We start from the raw sequence: 22,263 nt of genomic DNA, 5'->3' as shown, positions 1-22,263 counted from the left end.
TGCTTCAGTCTTATGTTTACATGAAAGACAGGCAATGTAACAGAAGAGATCTCAAAGACCAGAAATGTGAAAATTACAGTTGAGAAGCAATTTTTTCTCTTGGGATCCTAAACTACTTTGCGTTCCCATCTGCAGAGGAATAGCTGGAGAAAAGGATGTTAGTAAAAACATCATAGATACCCCCTGGGGGCACTGTTTTGTAATGGTTGTGGTCCCTCCTGTCAGGACACATCCAGAAAATGATACTGTATGAAGATATATCAACAGTACGGTAACTTCTGCTGTCCTTCAAGATGGTAACTTCTCCAAAGTCTCCTGGGCAAGGTCACCCAGAACTCTGGAGGCAATAATTCTCTTGAACCATGTCTCAAGTTAAGAGTAGGGTCTGTTTGTGATTTTCTTTTACTTTAAATTTCCATGTAAGAACCTTTAACTGGAGCTGATTTGAAAGTTCCCTGTGTCTGAAGTGAAATTTCATTTCCAATATGTTCTGGAAATATCAGTTTTTGGATGAGAGGTGATGAAAATACCAGAAAGTGATAGCCTGTGGACTGTGTCATTGGAAAAATAGGGAAAAAAATTAAAGGAGAGATAGGAGGGTTTTTTATTTTTTATTTTATTTATTTATTTTAATTCCATTTATATCCCGCCCTTCTCCGAAGACTCAGGGCGGCTTACAAGCTTAGCAGTAGCCTTCATTCTATGTATATGCCTGCTTATTAGGGCTGTCACACACACCCCAAGCGGCATTATTACAAAGTCAGCTTATTGCCCCCAACAATCTGGGTCCTCATTTTACCTACCTCGGAAGGATGGAAGGCTGAGTCAACCTTGAGCCTGGTGAGACTCGAACCTGCACTAATTGCAAACAGCTGGTGTTACTTAAGGAGGCATTAGCCCACTGCTCCACCAAGGCTCTTTTTTCCCCTTGATACTCTCTGTGTTGTCTTTCCCTGTTCAGGTAAGACACTGAAATCCTCTATACTTCAAAGTTTCTTGATTTACTAAATAAAAAGTGGACTGCGCTGTGCCACCAGGTCTCCATATTTAAAATGAAGTAGCCCTTTCTTCTTTTAACACATAAATGTATTCCTTTAAAATTTGCTAATTTTCTTTTACCAGTGAAAACATTATTTCAGAACGACATCCAGAATTAATGTAAACCTCAAGAGCTTACTTGAAATGGAAAATCCACGATAGCATTCATTAATGGAATGTGTCTTCTACCTGTGTCTTCTCTGAAGTGTTCTTCTTTTCTGAACCCTGAATCTCTGAAGAATACCCAACTTCAAAAGATTGCAATTTAATTTTCATGAACCTCTAACTAAAATTTAGCTTCCTTTGTCTTGAGTTAGTGGATTAATAAAAAAATATATTATTATGTTACCTACCTGTTATATGTCAACGGTAGTATCTGAGCCAGGAAACTGCCTGTCTCTCAGCTTCAGCACCACCTCCCTCCCCAGTTCCTCCTTCAGGTGGTGGCTCCTCCACAGGGGGGGAAACCATCATAGGGGGAGGGAGCGATTAATGCACAAGTGGATGGCAGTGGTGGGGTGCTCTGCAGGCGATGATGGGGAGCCAGCTCAGGAGCATCAGACCCAGTTTGGGGAGAGGGGAGAAAGAGAAAAAGAGACAAAAAGGGGAAAAACTGAGAATCTGCCAGAGAGAGAGAGAGTAAGGTAAAGGTAAAGGTTCCCCCGCGCATGCGTGCTAGTCGTTTCCAACTCTAGGGGCCAGTGCTCATCTCCGTTTCAAAGCCAAAGAGCCAGCGCTTGTCCGAGGACATCTCTGTGGTCATGTGGACGGCATGACTAGATGCCAAAGGCGCATGGAAACGCTGTTACCTTTCCACCGTAGTGGTCCCAAACTTCTTCAATTCCAGACAATGGCAATATGGCCTCTGCTCACCGGAGTGGGGAGCAGCCTGCTGCCTGGCTGTGGGGTGGAGCAGCCTCCAACCCATCGAGAGGAGAGCTGCCCATCACCTGGCCATCGGGTGAAGTGGACTCTAGTTCTCCCTGCACCAGTGTTTGGTGAGTTATCCCGTGAAGCAAATTGTCCCATGTGGGATAGCAGCCAGGGAGATTTCTCCTGCAGGGAATCACAAACAGCAGGGGAAGAAGGGCTGGGTTCAGTGTGTGGGGTAGGGCCAGAAGCATAGGAATGCCTGGGTTGTGGAGCCTGTGGCGGTAGTCTGGGGTTGCGAGGCCTGTGTTGGGTCAGCTGGAGTGGGAGAGGCATGCTGGGTTGGCTTGGGCAGTGCTCCCGAGGTGAAGTAGCCACAGCCATGTGGCAGTGGCCAATTGTCCTAGACCTGGGACAGTCAAAGTGAAATTTTCCCTTGCTTTCTGGAAAACTCTAGTCATTGCCCAGTTAAAGTTATAATAGGGTCATGGGAAGTTGAGAAGTGGAATGGAAGGGATGACATAATGTACATTCAACAAACCTCCCAAAATAGACTTGTTGCTTTACACACAATCCTAAATGGTGCTGCTATTTTAAAGCAGGAAGGGACGTGAGATCAATCTCACAACACTCATTCTACACAGGTGCCTCAGCTGTTTTCCCTGGTCACACATAGAAGACTGGGAATCCTATTGTTGAAAACAGTTTCTGTAGAATTAAATCCAGGACCCAAAAACCAATAAACCAGGCTCATTGCCATTATTATTTATTCAGTGTACATTGGAGGAATTTCTCTCCAGAAAACAGTGGAAGAGAGTTCTACAGACAAAAGGAAGCACTCATCTTTATACATTTCAGAATAGGATGACAAATTATTATTATTATTATTATTATTATTATTATTATTATTATTATTATTATTATTATTAATTTAATTTATATACCGCCCTTCTCCCGGAAGACTCAGGGCAGTGAACAGGGCAATACATTAAAAACTAGATACAAAAATTAAAAATTATTAAAACATGATTAAACAATGCCCATAATAAATTAATACAGATTAAAATAGAAGTTCATTTATAAAAATCCCACCCCGTCCCATCAGGCCAGGCCAGCTTGTTTAAAGAGATGGGTTTTAAGATCGCGCCGGAAGGAGCGGAGATCGGGCGCCATCCGGAGCTCGACCGGAAGATGGTTCCATAAATCCGGTGCACCCACAGAGAACGCCCTCCCCCTGGGGGCCACCAGTCGGCATTCTTTGACTGGTGGCACCCTGAGGAGGCCCTCTCTGTGGGAGCGTACTGGGCGGAGGGAAGTTGACGCCGGCTGCAGGTGCTCCCCAAGGTATTCCGGACCCATGCCATGAAGGGCTTTGTAGGTCATTACTAACACCTTGAACCTCACCCGGAATACAACTGGTAGCCAATGCAGCTCGCGGAGCAAAGGTGTGACATGGGAGTATCGGGAAACTCCCAATACAACTCTCGCGGCTGCATTCTGTACCAGTTGGAGCCTCCGAGTGGTCTTCAAGGGTAGCCCCATGTAGAGAGCATTGCAGTAATCAAGACGAGAGGTCACGAGCGCATGAGTGACTGTACGTAAGGCATCCTGGTCTAGATAGGGCCGCAACTGGCGCACCAGGTGAACCTGGGCAAAGGCCCCCCTAGTCACAGCTACTATATGGTCTTCTAGGGAGAGCTGTGAATCTAGGAGGACTCCCAAGTTGCGAGCCCTATCTACAGGAGGTAATGACTCACCCCCCATAGTGAGGGGTGGGATATCCTGAATATCCCGAGATGCCGGTACGCACAGCCACTCAGTCTTGTCAGGGTTGAGTCGAAGCCTGTTCCTCCCCATCCAGACCCGGACCGCCTCCAGGCACCGGGACATCACGTCGAGGGCATCACTGGGGTGGTTTGGGGTCGAAATGAAAAGTTGGGTATCATCAGCATACTGATGATACCCAACTCCAAAACCACGAATGATCTCACCCAGCGGTTTCATGTAGATGTTGAACAGGAGAGGCGAGAGGACCGACCCCTGAGGGACTCCACAAACGAGAGGCCTCGCGGTCGACCTCTGCCCCCCTGCCAACACCGACTGCGAGCATCCCAGGAGATAGGAGGAGGACCACTGAAGAACCGTGCCTCCCACTCCCAATCCCCTGAGACGCCGCAGCAGGATACCATGGTCGATGGTATCGAAAGCCGCTGAGAGGTCTAATAGGACTAGGACAGAGGAATATCCCTTGTCCCGAGCCCTCCAGAGATCATTCACCAGCGCGACCAATGCCGTGTCCGTGCTGTACCCGGGCCTGAAGCCCGATTGGTACGGGTCTAGATAATCCGCTTCATCCAGGACCAGAGGGAGCTGATGCGCCGCCACACTCTCAACAACCTTCGCAAGAAAGCGAAGGTTGGAGACCGGACGAAAGTTATTCAACACAGCCGGGTCCAAGGCAGGCTTCTTGAGGAGAGGTCTTACCACCGCCTCTTTCAAGGCGGCAGGAAAACTACCCTCACTCAAAGAGGCAGATATAACTGCCTGGAACCAGCCTCGTGTCCCCTCCCGGGCTGCATAAACCAGCCAGGAAGGGCACGGGTCCAATAAACATGTGGTGGAGCTCAGTCTCCCCATAATCCTGTCCACTTCCTCCGGAGTTACAGGATCGAACTCCTCCCAGGTAACATTGACAAGACCGCTCGTGTCCTGATCGTCCGATACTGCCCAGTCGGAGTCCAGACCGATCCGAATCCGAGCGATTTTGTCCGACAGATGTTGACTAAATTCCTCGGCACGCCCCTGCAAGGGTTCCTCACTCACCTCCTGATTAAGGAGGGAGCGGGTCACCCTAAACAGGGCGGCCGGGCGATTATCTGCGGACGCGATGAGGGCAGTGAAGTAGTTAGACCTCGCCACCCTCATCGCTGCGAGATAAGACCTAATATGGGTTCTTAGTCGCAATCGGTCGGATTAAGATCGGCTGGACCTCCAAACGCTCTCTAGGCCCCGTCTCCGACGCTTCATCTCCCGGAGCTCTGCGGAGAACCATGGAGCCCATTGGGGCCGCAAGGGTACAACTCGGTCAAGTGCCTCCATCGCCGTCCTTTCCCAGGCTTCCACTAAGGCATCTGCCGAGCTGTGAGCTGAGGAGGCAGGTGGGGACCCCAGTGCTGCCTGGAACCTCTCAGGGTCCATTAAGCGCCTGGGGTGGAACCATCTGGTTGGCTCAACAACCCCACGGTGGGGAGTGGCAAAACGGAAGACCAGCCGCAGGAGATGATGATCGGTCCATGACAGGGGCATAACAATTGGGGAGCCCCCACCAAGATCATCTAACCACCGACCAGATAAGAAAACCAAGTCAAGGGTGTGGCCTCCCTCATGAGTCAGTCCATTAATTACTTGCGTCAGGTCCATGGCCGTCATGGAAGCCATGAACTCCCGAGCTAACTCAGATGCTCCTCCCAGGGATGGTAGATTGAAGTCTCCCAGAACCATAAGTTTGGGAAACTCAATCACCAGCCCTGAGAGGATATCGAGAAGCTCAGGCAGGGCTGCTGCTGCGCGACTAGGTGAAAGGTACACCAGCAGCAAGCCCAACTGCGCCCTAGGACCAAACCTCAATAAGAGAGATTCACACCCGACTATCTGAGGAACGGTGGCCTCCTGCGGACATAAGGTCTCCCTCATAACCACAGCCACTCCCCCACCCCTACCCTGAGTCCGAGGCACGTGTAGCACCCGGAAGCCTGGTGGGCAAAGATCAACCAGGGGGATACCGCCCTCTGGGCCCAACCAGGTTTCCGTGATGCAGGCCAGGTCCGCATGCTCACCCTCGACCAGATCCCGGATGAGAGGAGCCTTGTTAGCAACGGACCTGGCATTCAGGTACACCAGCCGGAGCTCAGGTGGCTGCACATCCCCGCTCCCAGAACCTTGGGTCGAAGACAGAGGGTTGGAGCGCCTCACCGCTTGTAAATAGCGGAGAAGCCCTCCCGGAGGTCGGTACGGCCCTCTGATCTTACACCTGCTGCCATTCCCTATCGTCGTGGGAATTGGCAATCCCACGACCCACTCTGGAGCTCCGGAGATGACCGACCCCGGCTCCCTCTCTACGCGATCTATCCTGGGCCTGGCCTGAACAACAGTTGGTGGATTACCCCCCGTCTCCAACCAACCACAACCCTCCCCCCTCCCTAACCCTACAAAAAATTTGGCTAAAAAAGTAATCAGGGGCCTCTTATTAAATTTATATCTTAGGCCCCTGTTCCTGCCCGGCCATCTCTCAGGGTCCCAGCAATCGGGCCCGTCATCAAGAGGCAGATTAGAAGGTAAGGCGGGGCGCACCCAGGATGGGGGGGCACCCCTGAGGGCGAATAAAACCGTGCTGGAATACCTCAGAACCATGATAATAATTGGGTAATACAGCAAAAACAGACCCAGATCAAAATAAATAGGATGGGAGGATCTTAAAATGGAAGGAGAATATCCAGACTGCAGACCCAGCTCCGCTGCCACTAGAGCTGGGTAAACCCAGGACAATCCCCGTTCTCTCACAATGGTCAGAACCTGGGAGCAGCCTGAGATATACAGCCGGGGAGAGAGATACCGCCTAGAGCTCTCACCTCTAAGACGGTAACAGATGGAAACTCTTAACTCTTAACCACTCTCTCACAGTGGTTATACACCCGGCACCTTCCAAAACCCAAGGGGAAAGGAAAAAAGGGAGGACAATAGGGCAAATCAGTCAGTGAGGTGGATTAGGGGTAAAAACCCATAAAGTCACAGAGTGGTAAGAGAAGCTCCGGTTTCAGGTTCCTTTTCGCGTCATGGAAGGGACCAGGTGACAATTGACCAATAGGGAGGGAGCCAGGGCCCCATAGTACTTCAGTGGGGCTCAAAAGACATGGTCCAGTCAGCTATAATAGTCCATGCCTCCAAATGTCCAGGCATAGAAGTCCATACTCCACCACCCGGCCATGGTCACCATACCAAAATGGTCGCGGCACTCCAACTCCCTCACCGCCAACCGTCCCAGACGCCAACCAGGACCATCTCCACCACTCTAACTTAAAACGCTGACGCTGCTCCAAGCCGTAGTTCATAATAATAGTCGTAAATCAACCAGCATCCAGCTCCTCAAGCAACTGGAAAGTTCTCCCCAAAGTCGCCAAGCTCCGTCGAGTTATTCCGGGCTCCACAAGACTCCACCAGGCTCCCATAACAGCATAGCAGCAGCCACAGTCAGCAGGTTGGCGGGGCGCGGGGTGAGGGTCTCCCAAGATTTTCCAAGACCTCCACCAAACTTCTCTAGGTTTCACTGGGTTCCCGCAGCTCCGACAACCAGCCGGTCGGTGCTGTACCAAACAGGGCTCTACCGAGTTCTTCCGAGTTCTTCCAGAGCCTCCAGAGGACTCCATTAGGCTTCACTGAGCTCCGGCGGCCCGACAATCAGCTGAGCTCCCGCAGCCCGACAATCAGCTGGTCGGCGCCGCAGAGCACAGCACAGGGCTCAGCTAGTTCTTCCGGGCCTGCACAGCTCTCCCGAACTCCTCCGAAACTCTGGACTTAGAGAGCCAACGACAAACAGCACAGCCGCTCCCTCTGGCTTCGTTGAGCTCCCGCGGCCCCGACGAACAGCTGGTCAGCGCCGCAGAGCACAGCACAGGCTCCGCCAGTTCTTCTGGGCCTGCACGGCTCTCCCGAACTCCTCCGAACAGCCGGGGCCCTCCGAAAATCCGGACTTACAGAGCCAGACAAGCAGCACAGCAGCTCCAGGAGTGACTACCAGAAGCTTTCCTCAACCCTAATCCAGACCCCCGACACAGAGAGAATGACATTCCTGTGGGGCTCCCAGGGTCGCTAAAATTGCCAGAGCTCCTCGTGGAGCTCAGCCAAGCACGTCCGCCATCTTGGGCATGCGCAATTTAATCCATATGCATATTTAATAGATCATGTAAGCATGAATATTCATAACTAACAAGGCTTGGGTTATTTTCCAGCCTATCTACTATTTCTTCACCCATCTACTATTACTCTCTCACACACATTTATATATTTCTTCTGGTTGTAAGCTGCTCCTTTGTATTCAAGTCTGGCCTCAGAATGATGATGTAACTCTTGGGGATGAAGATGCAGACCAGCAGACCAGCACTGGAGGCCAAGATGGAGAAGACTTGAACAGCCACCATGTATTTCCCTTTGGTGCTCAGGTAGGTGGGCACAAAAGTCACCCAGACACTACAGAAGACTAGCATGCTGAAGGTGATCAGCTTGGCTTCATTGAAAGCCCCAGGCAGATTCCTGGCCAGGAAACCTACTGTGAAACAGATGGCAGCCAGGAAGCCCAGGTAGCTGAGGGTGAAGTAGAACAAGACAACAGAGCCTTCATTGCATTTCAGGATGATCATTCCAGGCTGGGAGTGGAAGTCAGATTCAGGGAATGGGGGAGAAACTCCCAGCCAAATGGAACAGATGATAATTTGGACAGCAGAACAAGAAAGGATGATGGAGTTGGCCAAGCTCTTCCCCAACCATTTCTTCACTTGTTTGTCTGGTTTTGTGGCCAGGAAAGCGAGCACCACAGTGATGGTTTTGGCTAAGAGAGAAGAAATGGCAACTGAGAAGACGATGCTAAAAACTGTTTGTCGGAGAAGGCAGGTGGCTTTCCTCCGTTGACCAATGAAGAGAAAAATAGACAAAAAGCAAAGCAGAAGGGAGACCAGGAGGATGTAAGAGAGGTCCCGGTTGTTGGCTTTGACAATGGGAGTTTCTCGGTATTTAATAAATATGATTAAAACAAGGCCTGTGATTAGGAACAAGAGTAGAGAAAAAAAGATGAAGATGAAGCCCAGATGTTCTTCATAAGATAGGAAGTTTATAACTTTGGGAATACATTGGACTCGGTCCTCATTTGGGTGTTTATCATCTGGACACGTGGTGCATTTTTCTGTATCTGAGAAAACCAAAATACAACATTTCTTTAAAATTCTTTAACATTCTGGTCTTTACAATTAAAAAAAATACCTTCTTGAGACAACAGCCTTTAACAGGAGCAGTTTCAAAGAAGCATTTGTTAACAATTGAGCAACAATAACAAAAAAAGAATCTCTCTCTCTCTCTCCTCTATCTGTCTGTCTGTCTGTCTGTCTGTCTGTCTGTCTGTCTGTCTAGCTAGCTAGCTAACATACTAAATTATATCAAATTGGAGGAAGTCCTAGGACCCGAATAATCTCCTCTGTCTGCAGAACATTCATAGGAATCTAAATTAGAGGAAAATAATGAATCAGTTAGTCCATTGAGGCACACTTGCTGGGTCCTGCCAGATGGAACTTCTTAATATATTTAGAGTGAAGCCTATCTTGTGAAATCTAATTGGCTGGCAGAGAAATCTAATCCTGCAAATAATCAGAATTGGCTACTGGCAGTAATAATAATAATAATAATAATAATAATAATAATAATAATAATAATAATAATAATAATAATAATAATAATAATAATAATAATAATATGGAGTTGGAAGGGACCAACAAAACCTATACTGTTGTCCTGACTCTTCTTAAAAACTTCTAGTGTTGGAGCACCAAGAACCTTGGTGGAGCAGTGGGCTAATGCCTCCTTAAGTAACACCAGCTGCCTGCAATTAGTGCAGGTTCGCATCCCACCAGGCTCAAGGTTGACTCAGCCTTCCATCCTTCCGAGGTAGGTAAAATGAGGACCCAGATTGTTGGGGGCAATTAAGCTGACTTTGTAATAATGCCGCTTGGGGGGGGTGTGAAAGCCCTAATAAGCAGGCATATACATAGAATGAAGGCTACTGCTAAGCTTGTAAGCCGCCCTGAGTCTTCGGAGAAGGGCGGTGTTAGGCATATGGTGTTAGCCTACAATGTTGGGTTGAAAATATATTAACCATAATGCTATGTCTTTAAGATGTTAATTGGCCAATGGGTGTGTAAGTGTTCTCATGGCCATAAGAGGAAGCTAGGAACGTTGCTTCTCTCTCTCTCTGAATTCACTGATCTCTACTGTTACTGTTTTTGCTCTGCTGTTAGTTTACTACTGTTGTAACCTAAACTGTGTATTGACCTCTGGACCGGTAAGAAGACTTTGTATTTGGATTACTCTTTGGACTGTTGCTATTGTTTATGACCTTGGACTGTTTATTTTTTGACTGTGCATTTTTGTTCTTACACCACCTCAAAAGTAAACTACTTTTTACTTTTATAACTCAGTGTATTCTTGTGTGACTTTTACTACTTTCAGTACCATTCCTTGTCTGTGCAACTCTTTGGTAGCACAAGGAGAACTCTGCACAAACAAATTCCTTAACAGGCGGGATATAAATGGAATTAAAATAAAAATAAATAAATAATTCACAGCTTCTGGAGGCAGGTTGTTCCACTGATTAGTTGTTCTAACTAAATTTCTCCTTAGCTCTCGGTTGCTTCTCTCTTTGATTACTTTCCATCCATTCCTTCTTGTCCTGCCTTCAGGTGCTTTGGAAATAGCTTGACTCCCTCGCCAAACCCCCAACCTCTCACATAGTCTGTGTAACCAATTTCACTTTGTTATGGGAACCATCTGCTTACTCTCCACACCTGCTGCAGTGTCCTTGGAAGGGTTTCAGGCTCTCACAGACTGCATTGTAGAGGTTTCATTTCTCCATCTATCCCATTCTAAAGCAATACCTCCCCCCGTCTTACTCTAATGGCAAGTTGAAACAAAGAGACATATAGATCAAACACCTCAGCCATGGGAACATATTCAGGTTTTTAGGGCCTTATGAAAGGCTAATAGGATTGAGGCCAGTTTAGTTTAGTTTAGCTTAGCTTAGCTTAGCTTAGCTTAGCTTAGCTTAGCTTAGCTTAGCTTAGCTTAGCTTAGCTTAGCTTAGCTTAGCTTAGCTTAGCTTAGTTTATAGTTTAGATTATAGTTTAGTGAAGATATTCCATAGAGCAGGAGCCCCAGTAGAATAAGTTTTCACTTCCATGAAAATTCTCTGTATAATCCACTTCTGTGAAGCCTCTCCCTTCTTTTGTGTCACCCACCTTCCTGAGTGGAGATAGTCCCCTCCGGACAAGGAATGCAGTCATAGCAGCAAACCGGCTCTCCTTCTCTCTTCCGCTTCACAAATCCAGGACAACAATTTTCCACACATTTGGACTGAGGAAGAGACTAAGCAGAAAAAACAAGGAATGCCAAAGAAAATATGTTAGCACTAACCATTTTGACAGGCTCTTGAAATAAAAGTAAAAGTGACTGCTCAGTTTCTAGAACTGTAAGGTTATGAGATAGAGGTGAGGTCATGCAAATATGTCCTCGAAAAAGTGTAAGTCAAGAATCTCTTGCTGTAGCACACGCGACATGAATATGAACCCTGTGCACAGAAGCAATATTTTTAAAGTCCAGTTTGCTATCCAAGGCAAGGTCCTTCCTATTGAAGAACTACAATAAGGTTAACAACTACTGGTATGGAAGAACAAAGCCATATTTGTTATTAGCTAAATTTTGAGCCACCTTTTTTCCAGAGAGTCTTGAGTTCAATCAAGATGAACAAGTAAATTCAAGCAGTTCTCAGATGAGGTGCCTCGTTACATATCAAAGCCCAAATCTTATCAGCATTTCCATTCACATTGTCCATCATTATTTCAGATAACAGGAAAGGCTTTTGTTTGAGACAAAGTCACGTTTCAGTGCTTCAGTTTTCTGGGTCAGGCCATTTTCTCACATCAAACCAGTTATTATGATTCCATGCGACTTGAAAGTCTTGGACCTTCAGCATAGGAACAGAAAGCCTGTCCCAGTGGGTGTTGTGATTCAGGGTCAGCCTGTGGGTTTGGCAGTTGGGTCAGATGACTCAGAGGAGGAGGGGGTGTTGAAGAGCTTGCTGAGGGGGTTAAAGATCTTGCTGATGAGAGCCCTCAGCCAGGCCCCTCCCACCTGGTCACGACGGAGACCCAGCTGTGTGAGCCTGACAGCGTGGATGAAGATGACCCACAGCTGGCCCTGTTCAAGGACGCCCGACGCAGGAGGCAGTCAATCAGGAGTAAACAGAAGAAGGCAATGGGGCACCTCGGAAGGAGGCAGAGAGAAGCCACGCCCTGAACTGTATAAAAGGGGAATGCGTGGGAGGGCTGGTTTGCTGAAGGCAACCACTTGATTAGTTCCTGTTTCATAGCTCCTGTTTCATGGTTGGTGTCTTGTTTTGCTCTGTTTTATCTTAATAAATTTGGCAGGCTTAATTCCAGCCTCTTGCCGTTTGTAAAGGGGTTGTCCCTGCCTTTTCTACAGGGCCGGTAGCAGGCTGGTACAGAACAGTGGGGTGAAAAATTATAATGAATAACTCTGGCTAGGTTTGTGTTGCTTAAAAACATCTTGCCTTGCCTGGCCCAACCAGGACATGATAAATCCTGATTCCAAAGTTTATTTCACACTGGAACCAATAGGACCTCCATCCAATTTCATTGAATTCAGTCCAAATCTGAACTCAAGCACTGATCAACAAATTTGCCTCTTTCTTTGTATTTGAGAACAAGGAACAAGCCAATCACACTCCTTAGCACTTGAGGGCCTCTTTTACCGTTTTAATGCAGCTTCTCCATTTCAACGTTAAGCCATGGTGCATAGGCTTAGTCCAAGGAAATGGGTCAGAACCCTTTGAAAATACAGAAAAGACACCAATATTTCTCCCACCCTGTTGTGCAACTTTAGCCATGAGAGATGATCTTGGTTGATACTAAATCTCTGTCTTTCAAAAGTCACCAGATCTTTTTTGACAGAATCCTTCTTGGGGAGAAACACCCAGCTAATGATCTTCAGATCAGCCTTTAAATTTCCATTTTGGTCCAAGTACAGTACGTATGTGGAAACATTGAGAAACTCATTCTTCTCCAGAAAAGGATGGAACTAGAATGGGAACATCCAAGAATTTTAAAAGCAGCAAACCTGGTAACTTATTCCTTTTTCTCTATTCTCATTTGAATCTTTCTTCTACAGGGCTCTAACCAGGGGTGGGATTCAAATACTGGACAACCGGTTGTCTGTGTGGATGCCGCTTCCAGAAGGCCATTCTGGGTCTGGGCAACAAAAAATTAGCTACCAGTTCTGCCAAAGTGGTGCAAACTGGCTGAATCTCACCACTGGCTCTAGCCTGTAAATATTCTTAGTTGGGAGAACAAGTCTTACCACTGTCTTCAAAAAATGAAATGTTTACCAAAAATTTGTTAATTCTACATTGACAATATATGAATTGAAAAAATATATAATTGACAAAATTTGTCAGTTAAAGGAAACATTCTACAGCATGTCACAAATAAATTTCACAAACAAAAAGAATATTTATTAACTCCTTGAAAACAGCAGTGATTACCAGAAAGCATGGATTTGTCAAGAAGAGAGTTACCAAACTATTCTCCTCCCATGTAGATGAGATTGGAAACACAGTCCAATGAGCTAATTCTATTTTATGGCTACCTTAAGAGAATATTTATTTATTTAGCTATCCATGTATCTGTGCAGCTATCTATGTATACAGTATATCTATCTACCAAATTTATATGCCATTCACTTTACAGTATGTGACAATAGTGCATGTCTGAAACTGCACATGTCCATCAACACTTTTTTACAATCTGAGAAGCTGGGAAGGATCTTTTCTGAATTATTATTATTCAGTTGCGGGCTCCTCGCCTCTTTTCTCTGATTACATATTTTTAATAGATTGTGGGAATGTTGATGATATAACTTGATTTCAACAATGAAATAATTAATGAAATAATTCCTAATATGTTGATTAGGAAAATAGTTAAATGAGGGCTTCTCCCAGAAGAAGGAAGCTGAAGCCACCAGCCTGAGGATGACGGATGGGATTCGGTAGAAACGTTGCTCCTACACCTTCAATTCTATGCGGGGAAAAACCCGAATGACCAAAGATCCACATACAAACACCCGCGAAAATCCTCAGAAAACATATATATATATATATATATATATATATATATATATATATATATATATATATATATATATATATATATATATATATATATATATATATATATATATATATATATACATATATATATATATATACACACATATATATATATATATATATATATATATATATATATATATATATATATATATATATATATATATATGTTTAAGTATTTGTCAAGGTTTTTTGAATGGACCTTGCTAATTAACTCTTTCATTCCTGTTTTGGCCCGACTCAGGGCTTATCCACAGGACATAGTCAACTTATGACAGCTCATTATTTGTGCAAATTATTCAAATTGCTAATAAAGAATTTGGGAGGCTAAGGTGATCATTTCGAACTCTTTATGTTCTCATCAGTTATTCATACCCTTTATCTGAGATTCGAATATATATACAGTATATATATATACAGTACATATACAGTATATACATATATACAGTATATACAGTATATACAGTATATACAGTATATACAGTATATACAGTATATACAGTATATACAGTATATATATATATATATATATATATATACACACACACATATATATATATACACACACACACACACACACACACACACACACACACACATATATTATCTGAGATTGTCATAAGTTGACTAGTTCCTGTGGATAAGCCCTGAGCCGGGCCAAAAACAGGAATGAAAGAGTTAATTAGCAAGGTCCATTCAAAAAACCTTGACAAATACTTAAACATACATTTCCCTTGCCTTCCAGCTAATATAAGAGAGAAGGAACCCGTGGCTCAGGAGGTTAAAAACACTGCCTGATATATAATCAGCCCGGGTTCGAATCTCAGATAAAGGGTATGACTAACTGATGAGAACATAAATAGTTCGAAATGATCATCTTAGCCTCCCAAATTCTTTATTAGCAATTTGAATAATTTGCACAAATAATGAGCTGTCATAAGTTGACTAGTTCCTGTGGATAAGCCCTGAGCCGGGCCAAAAACAGGAATGAAAGAGTTAATTAGCAAGGTCCATTCAAAAAACCTTGACAAATACTTAAACATACATTTCCCTTGCCTTCCAGCTAATATAAGAGAGAAGGAACCCGTGGCTCAGGAGGTTAAAAACACTGCCTGATATATAATCAGCCCGGGTTCGAATCTCAGATAAAGGGTATGACTAACTGATGAGAACATAAATAGTTCGAAATGATCATCTTAGCCTCCCAAATTCTTTATTAGCAATTTGAATAATTTGCATATATATATACACACACACACACACACACACACACATATATATATATACATATACAGTATATATATATGTATGTGTATGTATATGTATATACTCACTGATTATACTCACTGATTATAATAAATTAGAAGCAGTAGTGTTTTAATTTTACTTTATTTGATAATAATCATAAATTTAATTTCATAATAATGTTATTAATGATTTGGATGAAATGGAATTAAATGGCTGCCATTTGGTAGATGAAATCAAATTGGGTGTCTATGTGTATAGGTTAGAACTACTGTAGATATAACATTCAAAACACACCTTCATGATTTATCAAATTAGGAATTTAAGTGAGAGAGTAGTACAAAGGCTTCTACATTGAAGGAAAAAATGAAATGCAGAGCAAGAAAGATGAGAGATTCCAAACTTGATATGAATACTTGTGAAAATGATCTCAAAATAATAGTTGATTGCAAACCAAATGTGAGTTGGCAGTAATATTTTTTTAATTTTATTTTTTGAATCCCATTTATATCCCGCCCTTCTCCGAAGACTCAGGGCGGCTTACAATTTAAAGCACAAATCAATGTGCTTAGCAATAGCCTCCATTCTATGTATATGCCTGCTTATTATTAGGGCTTTCGCCAACCCCCCAAGTGGCATTATTACAAAGTCAGCTTATTGCCCCCAACAATCTGGCTCCTCATTTTACCTACCTCGGAAGGATGGAAGGCTGAGTCAACCTTGAGCCTGGTGGGACTCGAACCTGCACTAATTGCAGGCAGCTGGTGTTACTTAGGGAGGCATTAGCCCACTGTTCCACCAAGGCTCTTAGTGCACATGGAAAGAAGGCACATGGAAAGAAGGCAAATGCATCCATAAGAATCTAGAGGGAGTCAGTATCCTGTTTTGGGGAGATCCAAACTCAAATACCAAGCCTCCTTGGAGGCACCATGCTTGGAGAAGACAATGCACAACATCTGGATCAGCTTTAGCAAAGGGCTATGAAGGCAAAGAAGAGGTCAGAGGAGCTGCTTTTAGCCTTGAGGAAAGACAACAAGGAGAACAACCACATTGGTCTACTAAAGTGGAAAATCAGAAGGAGACTGGGAACACCTTTTCCAATTAATGCAATATCTCAGCTGGAGACTACAACGGTCTTCTAATAGTTGAAAGATGTTACACATCTTTACTGCCATTGCAGAGTGTGGGGCATAATGAGATAAACTCAGCCAGAAAATTGCAGTTGAATGAGAGGAAAAACATGCTAAAAGGAGAAGTAGTTTCTGAGCTGAGAAAGTAAAGCAAAGAAGTATAGTTTCCCCTTCAATGATAGTCTTAATGCAAAGACTGTGTCACCAGAAAAGTGTTAACTGGGATTCCTGCAGAAAGGAGAGATTGAGCTAGGTGATCTAATGGGCTCCTTCAGATTTATGAAGGTAAAATTCTACAATAGTAACAAAGATGATTAGGGGGCTGGAGTCCAAAACATATAGGGAACGGTTGCTGGAATTGGGCGAGGGGAGACATGACAGCAGCCTTCCAGTATCTCAGGGGCTGCCCAAAAGAAGAGGGAGTCAAGCTATTCTCCAAAGCACCTGAAAGCAGGACAAGAAGCAACGGATGGAAACTAGTCAAGGAAAGAAGCAACCTAGAACTAAAGAAAAACTTCCTGACAGTTAGAACAATTAACCAGGGGAACAACCTGCCTCCAGAAGCGGTGAATGCTCCAACACTAGAGGTTTTTAAGAAGAGACTGGACATTCATTTGCCTGAAATGGTATAGGGTTTCCTGCCTGAGCAGGGGGTTGGACTAGATGACCTCCAAGGTCCCTTCCAAATTATTTTATTATTATTATTATTATTATTATTATTATTATTATTATTATTATTATTATTATTATTATTAAGAATTTATTTAAAAATGCATATATCGGGTTTTTTTAAAAAAAATAGCAGTGTTTAATATCAAACTATATCTCTCATACTTCCTGTTCTTGTGAAAATTATCACCAAAGTGATTAGATTGGGCAAACCTGTTGGCATCCTGTAACACAAGTAGGTTGATATAGTTCCCCTCCTTCTTGTTTGGATTCCTTCTCAAAAGGAACTAAGTTGAATGGAACCTTGTTGGGAGTAATAATAATAATAATAATAATAATACATACCTGCCACGGCTGAAGCCTTGGAACCCCCAAACTCTCTTCATCCTCCTTCCTTCTCCTCCTGGATATGGAGGAATAGGCTGCATTCAAGACATGGACCAGGGTCTGAATGACGCTGTGAAAATGGTGGAAATTAGTGACCCACATCATGTTTCTTTTTGCTTGGGTCTCCAGTGGTGCTTTCTCAGTGCATCTTCTCCGGCCTTTGACAGAAAAAATGTGCTTTGAAAAAGAACAGCGGAAAAACTGATCTCCAAAGGGTGGATCCAGATAGAAATGGGGCTCATAGGCATCCTTTGGGGGCCTTTCTTTTCTTTCAAAGTCAACAGTCCAGATACTATTCACATATTTGAGAGCTCTGTGCTCTTTCAGTGGATATAGTCCAATGAGTGTTGTGATCCAGACTTTCCCTTCAATGGGTCCAGGCAAACGCATAAGTGTTAAATGGAAAGGAAGAATCCTATCCAAAACAGCGCCATATTCTATGTAGTGAAGAAAGATGTTGACTTGCCTCCACTTAGAGAAGGCACCCTTGAGGGGTACTGTAAGTTGAGTTCTTGATAATCGTTGTGACATAACAACACAAATTCCATTCTTGACAAGCAAAGGAATAAAACTCCTCATGAAATTCTCTCCGTTCTCTGTGTCTGAAGCAAAGAGACCAACCAGGGTCCATCTGAAGTGAAGGAGCACTTGGGCAATTTCTGGGTAGAGGAACCCTTTTTTGGGGAAAAGCCGGTGGTAAAAGGGCAATTGACTTTTATCATGCAGCAACTCTGAAAATAAATCAAAACTGATCTGAAAAAAGCAATGAAGAACGCTGTGTTATATTTGGAATCAAATCAATTCCAAAATTTTAGTTTTAAAGAAATCCAATTTTGTTTTCATAAACATATTTGAGTTGATTGTCATTCCATCATTCTGTCCATATTCATGTCAGAAGTACCCACAAAGCCTAAACTGAGGGTGCATCTGGATTGGAAGGATTTGTTGGAGACAAGTGTTGCCCAGGAGATGCCTGAATGCCAAAAGTAAGGCAGTTTTTTTAGGGGGGCTCCTTTCATGTCCCTCTGATTAGTCATTAAGCCATATCAAGATACAGAATAAAAAGTAACATTAATAATACTGTATATAACAACAGCATAAAGAGAAATAAGTTAAAAAGAATAAGAATAAAGAATGCAAATCATATTTTACATCACACACACCCATGACAATTAGATCTGCAAATCTCAACTGAAATGTTTTGTTCAAATAAAAAGCCATATGATATGTATTGTTTGAATTTTCACCAAACAGGTAAAACAACATTTTAATATAAGAATCCCAATAGGCTGTTCATCTAGACTGTGGTCCAAGATACTTATCTCTTTCTTGTACAATTGATAATCAAATAAAAAATGTCTCTAGGATTAGGCAAATACTTGTCTGTTTACTATAAGGGTTAAATATCTTCCATATTTAATCATTCTCTCCATCTGCTCAAATTTTGCTTCAGTAGACACCACCTTAAGACATTTATGCATTGCTGCTGTTAAGGAATTTGTTGTGTAGAGGTCTCCTTGTGCTACCAAAGAGTTGCACAGACAAGGAAGGGTACTGAGAGCAGTAAGAGTCACACACAGGAGTACACTGAGTTGTAAAAGCAAAAAAGTATTTTACTTTGAGGTGGTGTAAGAACAAAAATGCACAGTCAAAAATAAACAGTCCAGGTCATAAACAATAGCAACAGTCCAAGGAGTAATCCAAAATACAAAGTCTTCTTACCGGTCCAGAGGTCAATACACAGTTTAGGTTTACAACAGTAGTAAACCAACAGCAGAGCAAAAACAGTAATAGTAGAGATCAGTGAATTCAGAGAGAGAGAGAAGCTACGTTCCTAGCTTCCTCTTATGGCCATGAGAACACTTACACACCCATTGGCCAATTAACTTCTTAAAGTCATAGCATTATGGTTAATATATTTTCAACCCAACATTGTAGGCTAACACCATATGCCTAACAGCTGCTTTGAAATGTTTGACAATTTGGAAATGCATTTATAGCAACTCATCCATTTTAATGTGCCTTCTTTATTGAGGATGGCTGTATCTATCTCTGCTACGATATCTGAATTTTCTATGCAGAATTTTTTAAGCTTGTTCTCTAGTTGCACAAGCCACAGGAAGACCACAACTCCTAATACATTTTTTCAAATATACATTTCAAGAAATCTTTAATTGAAATTTTGTCTCTTCTAAAAGATGGAATTTGGGGAGTCTGTCTATTCCCACTGATTTAATGTAACACCAATAATTGGGCACTCAATTTACCTATAGAAAAACACACATGCAAACCTGAGGGACTTTGTAGGTGCCTCCTAATCTTGACATCTGAATGGAGATGTCTTCAGGAGCTCCATCAACAAGAGTCAAAATGCTGTCCTTCCTTCCACAGCTGAAGTTGGGAACATTGGCTTCTCCAGTAGAGAGCATCTCCAGCAAGGCCTCTGAGGTTCCAAGTACATTCAAATAGTTGTCATGGATATTGTAGCCAAGTGTGAGATTTTGCAGAAACTGGGGAGTCTTGTTGACCACTTGAATATTAAAAATGTAGCGTAGTATTCTTAACTTATCAAAAGGTAAACTAATGTAAAAAAAGGTTCATGTTATTATCATCAACAGAAACATCAAAATACTTTTTTTTTCAATTTAATCGTCCTTTTCTTCACAAGCCTTCTGAGTCTTAAGCCAATACCAGAGGCAAATGATAGTTACCCAGCACCATTTCATTTTAATCTATGTTGGGGAGATGGGATGGAGATGGTTTTCCATTAAGGTTATGAATCACAAATGAACCATTCTTTATAGCACTACTAATTTTCCTCTGCCAAAGTAACCAGAATTCAACATCATTCAATCATTAAAGTAGAATCATTGAGCCCTGGTGCTTGAGTGATTAAATTGCAGAATTGCAAGCAAGCTCTGCCCACAACCAAGAGTTCCATGTTGACTCAGCCTTCCATCTTTCCCAGGCTGGTAAAATGAGGACTCAAACTGTTGAGGGCAATATGCAGTTAAGGCTTCGACTTTGTAAACTGCCCAGAGGGAACTGTAAAACTGTATGGGGAAGTAAATGCTATTGATATCGCTAAAATGGCAAGAAGCCATTTCCTAAGTGATCCAGAAAAGCAATTCTAATATCAAGTCAGTCTCTGTTCCTATAAGGATCAGGCATTGAATATTTATGAGCAATTATAAAAATATGGGCTGTGCAGAGGTAACTTCAACCCATTCAATACCTACTTTAAACTAGGTATTCAAGTGATAAGTCAGGACTGAATGAGAAATGGTATATAATCTGGACTTTTAAAGGGTTTTTTCCTTCATAGTTAGATATGATTGTTTTCTACAAAATAAGACAAAAGAGAGAAGCAATGGAAATCAAAATTATTCAGAAACCTAGACAGGTCCTGCAATAAAGGCGTAAATGGAATAAGAAAAGGGGAGGGCTAGAACTACAAGTAGAGGGAATGCAATCCCATCACACTGAATAACTTACGAGCGAGGCTGACTAGAAGGAGCCATGTCGAAAGGCAATGTTGGTGTACGTGATATTTTTGTTCCAGTGGTGATCATACTAATGAGATGGTCTCCTGGTCTGTAATAGCTCCATGGTTTTCTTCCATCCTGGTGCTTGAAATTCAGTGGGCACTTCGTCCTAAGCTTCCCAAAGACTGACTGGGGCACCAGCAGCATCAGCAGCAGAAGTAGAAAGTCCATCATTCATAGGGCTGAATCAACTGCCTTCCTGTTTCTAAATGAGAACAACAAGAAGAGTGAGTTGAATTCAAAGCACCTTCACAATATGGAAATTCTAGTGACTTTCCTGATTCAGATAGAGACAAACTAAGCTTCATCGGGAAAGGAGAGAAAAGTACATGCAAGAACAAGGTCCCTTGTTGTTGTTAGTTGCGAAGTCGTGTCCGACCCATTGCGACCCCATGGACAACGTTCCTCCAGGCCCTCCTGTCCTCACCATCCTCTGGAGTCCATCTAAGCTCACGCCTACCACTTCAGTGACTCCATCCAGCCACCTCATTCTCTGTCGTCCCCTTCTTCTATTGCCCTCAATCTTTCCCAGCGTTAGGCTCTTCTCCAGTGAGTCCTTCCTTCTCATTAGGTGGCCAAAGTATTTGAGTTTTAGCTTCAGGATCTGGCCTTCTAAAGAGCAGTCAGGGTTGATCTCCTCTAGGACTGACCGGTTTGATCGCCTTGCAGTCCAAGAAACTCGCAGGAGTCTTCTCCAGCACCATAGGTCCCTGCCTAGCCTTTAATTTGAGCCACGCAGACTTGAAGCATTGATCTTCTTCTGATGCAAGATGCGTTCTATGTTGCTTCAGTCTGATGTTTACCTCAAAGAGAGTCACTGGAGAAGTATTAGAAGATGTCTCAAAGACAAAAATTGTGAAAATTACAATGAGAAGCGACTTCTCTCGGGACCATAAACTTCTTAGGGCTACATTTGCAGACAAGTAGCTGGAGAAAAGCATGTTACTGGGGGAAAAGAATCACAAATCCACCCCTGAGGGCACTGTTCTGTAGTGGTTTGTTCAGTGGTGGGATTCAGCCAGTTTGCACCAGTTCGGCAGAACCGGTAGCTAAATTTTTGTTGCCCAGGCCCAAAATGAACTTCTGGAAGCAGCATCCACACAGAGAACCAGTTGTTCACATATTTGAATCCCACCACTGGTTTTGGTCCTTCCTGTCATGTCTTGTCCAGGAAGTGAAGCAAGAAGGAAATAGTTCAACACCTAAATAATGATCTCTACTGTCCTTCAGTGTGGTATCTTGTCTCAAGGGACCACTGGAGACAATGTCAGCCAGAGCTATGGAGTTTGGTGACATTCAAGGTTGGTGGTACTTAAGTCCTGCCTATCTTCTAATGGCAAGGAAGCAGTCAGTACTCTAATGTTAAGAGTAAGGGACGCGG

At 43.4% G+C, this 22,263-nt stretch overlaps 2 protein-coding genes and 1 long non-coding RNA gene across 3 annotated transcripts in view; 2 read left to right on the top strand and 1 right to left on the bottom strand.

Annotated features, from left to right (window-relative positions):
* LOC310635946 overlaps positions 1-22,263 on the top strand; it is an 871,275-nt gene that overhangs the window by 536,298 nt on the left and 312,714 nt on the right. The window lies entirely within an intron of this gene.
* The window catches only part of LOC310633274 (vomeronasal type-2 receptor 26-like), a gene marked incomplete at both ends in the record, with an annotated part of 160,537 nt that overhangs the window by 112,948 nt on the left and 25,326 nt on the right, over positions 1-22,263 (top strand). The window lies entirely within an intron of this gene.
* Positions 7,962-21,053, bottom strand: LOC310633275 (vomeronasal type-2 receptor 26-like; the record flags this gene model as incomplete). Its single annotated transcript, XM_083350975.1, has 6 exons — positions 7,962-8,866; positions 10,962-11,088; positions 12,607-12,819; positions 17,296-18,090; positions 19,629-19,917; positions 20,833-21,053. The coding sequence occupies 6 exons, from the start codon at positions 21,051-21,053 to the stop codon at positions 7,962-7,964; spliced, it is 2,550 nt and encodes an 849-aa protein (XP_083207101.1).

Source organism: Vipera ursinii (genome assembly GCF_947247035.1).
Source record: "Vipera ursinii genome assembly, chromosome: 2".
NCBI lineage: Eukaryota > Metazoa > Chordata > Lepidosauria > Squamata > Viperidae > Vipera > Vipera ursinii.
This window is presented reverse-complemented; position numbering and strand designations above follow the sequence as displayed.